This window comes from Cyprinodon variegatus, unplaced genomic scaffold (assembly GCF_000732505.1).
Source record: "Cyprinodon variegatus isolate N-32 unplaced genomic scaffold, C_variegatus-1.0 Scaffold273, whole genome shotgun sequence".
In the NCBI taxonomy this organism is placed as follows: domain Eukaryota; kingdom Metazoa; phylum Chordata; class Actinopteri; order Cyprinodontiformes; family Cyprinodontidae; genus Cyprinodon; species Cyprinodon variegatus.
Genome location: NW_015150726.1, coordinates 896036 through 899351, shown reverse-complemented (window position 1 = coordinate 899351; position 3316 = coordinate 896036). Strand labels below are relative to the sequence as shown.

At 42.3% G+C, this 3316-nt stretch overlaps 1 protein-coding gene across 1 annotated transcript in view; it reads right to left on the bottom strand.

Annotated features, from left to right (window-relative positions):
- Positions 1-603: 603 nt before the first annotated feature.
- The window catches only part of txnrd2 (thioredoxin reductase 2), a 35503-nt gene continuing 32790 nt past the window's right edge, over positions 604-3316 (bottom strand). The window contains exon 17 of the mRNA XM_015383042.1: positions 604-2805. Coding sequence (XP_015238528.1) covers positions 2682-2805 — 124 coding nt within the window. The 3' untranslated portion in view covers positions 604-2681. The remainder of the gene's footprint in view (positions 2806-3316) is intronic.

The window sequence follows — 3316 nt, the reverse complement described above, 5'->3', positions numbered from 1 at the left end:
TTCAGATATGTATTTTTGTATTTTTAATACCTTGGCACAGTGAATTTATGCATAAAATATGAATAAACTGACCCTTTTCCATTGCTACAGAATGACAACACAGCTTTACAGTCTGACATTTGTGCAGCTTAAAACTGGTTTGTGCTTAAAAACATCTCATCTTCCCAAAGAAAAATGTCACACAAAAATAAAAAATGAAAAGAGGGAATAATAAAATTGGTAAATATTTGAAGCAGCCGTTAGCCAATGTCAATAAAAATGTCCGTTTAGCATTGAATCTGAATGAAAAGATTCAACATTCCTGATTTCTTCTAAAGCTTTTTAAAAAGATAAAAACTGTAAGAATAAAAACAACAAAATTCTTTCTGAAAACAGCTAAAACCCACACAGCCTGCGCTTTCTGGACTAAGCTAGCGCTACGGCTAGCTTTAGCTTCAATAGCTTTCAGACATTCGAATGAGATGACTCTCTGCCATTATTGCATTTAAAATATTTCAATGGTTGTTTTACCTTCATTCATTTTAGTTTCTCCACAAATAAACAGTTTACTTGTTGATCAGATCAGTCTTTGAAATAAAAGACAGAGCATTCAATCAATGGCCATAATTTCTTTATTATCAACACAATCACATGTTTTCATTTCACATATAAATAACAAATGAAAGCTTTATTGTAAAATGACATTGCTCTATTTACATCTCTGACAGTTTGTGGCCAGGTGACATCAGGCCCGCACTCTCCGGTTCTGGTTTTGAGTGCAGGTCATCATTAGCTGGCCGACCTGAAAGTTGAGCCCTGACCCCCACTCGCACACCTCTGCACCGCGGAGCACAACTGAGGTTTAAAGGGCAAATATTTGACCTCCGCATCGATACTAAACAGGAATCCTTCAAGTGAGATATGGCCGTAAACCTAAAAGAAATGTCTTTTTGTGCGTGTCAGCAGCCGTAGGAGAGGGAAGAAGCAGAGGGGAAGTGAAGGGGGAAAAAGCAAACAGATATTACAGCTAAACTGATAGTTTCAATGACTTCCCTTACACTGCCTGGGGCCCACCTTGGCGGCCCCTGAAGTGCCTCGTTAAGCACAGGAACATAGACTGAGTAACCCAGGGCACAACTCGGTATTGTGTTGGCTGGTTTGGTGTGCTCCACGGCCCATGCTTCCCCTCCCTCTCTGTTTAACCCCCCCATGGAGGCCCTTGCTGTGCTGTGCTGCAGCACATGAGCCCTCTGTGCTCCAAGTGATAGAGTCAAGCTGTTCCTGCTGAGCGGAGGTCAGGGTCCTTCAGTCAGCACCTCGGCCCTGAACAGAGCACACAGGAATCCCCCTCACTCCCCAGCCGGGGCTGGTACTCAGCTCTCTCTCCTCGGGCCGAGGCCCAAACAAACCTGGTAGCTTTCGTGCTCTCTTTTTTCATCTCTCCATCTCCTGACGGTCTGTCACTCCCCTCATCGGAATCATTAATCAGTCCGGGCAGATTAGACTTCAAATAAAAATAAACTCCAGCCTCCTCACAGGTTCTTCGATTTCTGCTGCTTACCGACAGTCCCCCGCCCCCTCCTTTCCCCATGTCCGCTTAATAAAGCCAAGATGCCTGAAACAGGCAGCAGGTTGAACGGTTGGCAAAGTGAGGGGTCCATTAATGCTTTATTGATATAAACAAGTCACCTTATCTTTAAGGGTGATGACTCTTAAGGGCTAACCTGCCATCCATGTAAATATACCGCAGATAACCTTATCAGCCTGGCACCAATAAAGTCAGGCTGCTTTCCAGCTTCTTCTGGAGGCACGTATCACTAATAGGGATTAAAGGGATTAAATGTGCAACCTGAATACATTCAGGCTTATATTTTATACAGTGACTACTTCATCCTGTCTCCCATTGTTGGCTGGGAGAGCAGGAGAGAATCGGAGGGCAACAGTGCCGCCTTTGGGTGAGTTGAAGTAGAGCAGCTCTCAGAGGAGCACCATCATTAACAGGAGCTGTTGAACCCCTGGATGTGGAGTTCATACAGCACATATGAGTATATGTTTACCATGCTTATGGATGGAAAAAGGAATATAGGGGGGGAGGAAGGGGTCTGAGCCCAAAACAAGATGGAGCTCCTGGTCCAGGCCTCTGCAGGCTGACCGATGGGAGCCCTGCTGACTGTGTGTGTCCATGGGAAATGGAGCGGTGTCGCTGCGGCGACGGCCCTGGGGCCATCCATCAGTGTCATGCTGGGGGGGGTGTGTGGTATGTGTCACCTCTAAGACTAATGGACAGGAAGTACAGCCAGAGAAACAACAATATTTGCAGAATGTATATTCAGAAGGAAATTTAGACCCATTTCACATTCTTACTAAATTCTCACCAAAATCCTAAATATGTGTTTTAAACCTGATTGATGAGCTTATGTTTTTTTTTTAAATGAAAAAGTTGCTCGTTTGGCTCTTTTCCTACAAAGCACATGTGTTTATACGGTATAAAAACAGTCCTGGTCATTAAATGGTTTTCAGCAAACAAAGATGACCTAAATCAGCCGATTTGAATCGACCCTGAGGGGCAGAAAAAAGTCCCAGTAAATACTGTTAAACTGGGAGATTTAAATGGAGAGATGAAAGCAGAGAGCAGGATGAACCCAGGTCCCCACCTAGAGACCCTGTGTGCTCAGGACGTTCAGAAACCGAGGGGCTTAACCTCAGCAGCCGGTGACTGTTGGGTCCAAACCGGAGCGCTTTGTAATATGGATCTTGACCACCTCCTCAGCGCAGGTGGGGTGGATCCCTACCGTCTGCAGCAGGTGGGAATATGTTGCTCCACACCTAAAAAAAAACGACAAAAAACAAGCTGCTATTACTAGTTTTATTGAACAGCAAATTAGATTTATCAAACCTAGAATAAAGTTGACTCCATAAAGGCAAACACTTTGATAAGTATAATCAAAATAATCTGAGACACAAACACATTCGGAAATGTAAAGAAAGGAAGGTTAACGACATTAACGACAGAGCCAAATCCTTTACTGTAAAAAACAAAACAAACACTTGTTTATTTTAAAGATTCACACCAAACCAGCTGATTCACATTATCATTCACTTTTTCTGATTATCACAAATATATCAGGATTAAAATCCCATTCAGGATTAAAATCTTTAAAGTATCACATGAGTAAAAAGAAGCACAAAGAAGAAAACAGAAGATCAACAAAGAAATATTCTGTAGAAATCAAACCAAATAACTTAAAACAATCTTCATCTTTCTAAAATAAGATCACGTTTATAATCCCTCAGTATCTTTTAAGTAAATAATAAAACAAGCCAAAAGTTTAAACCA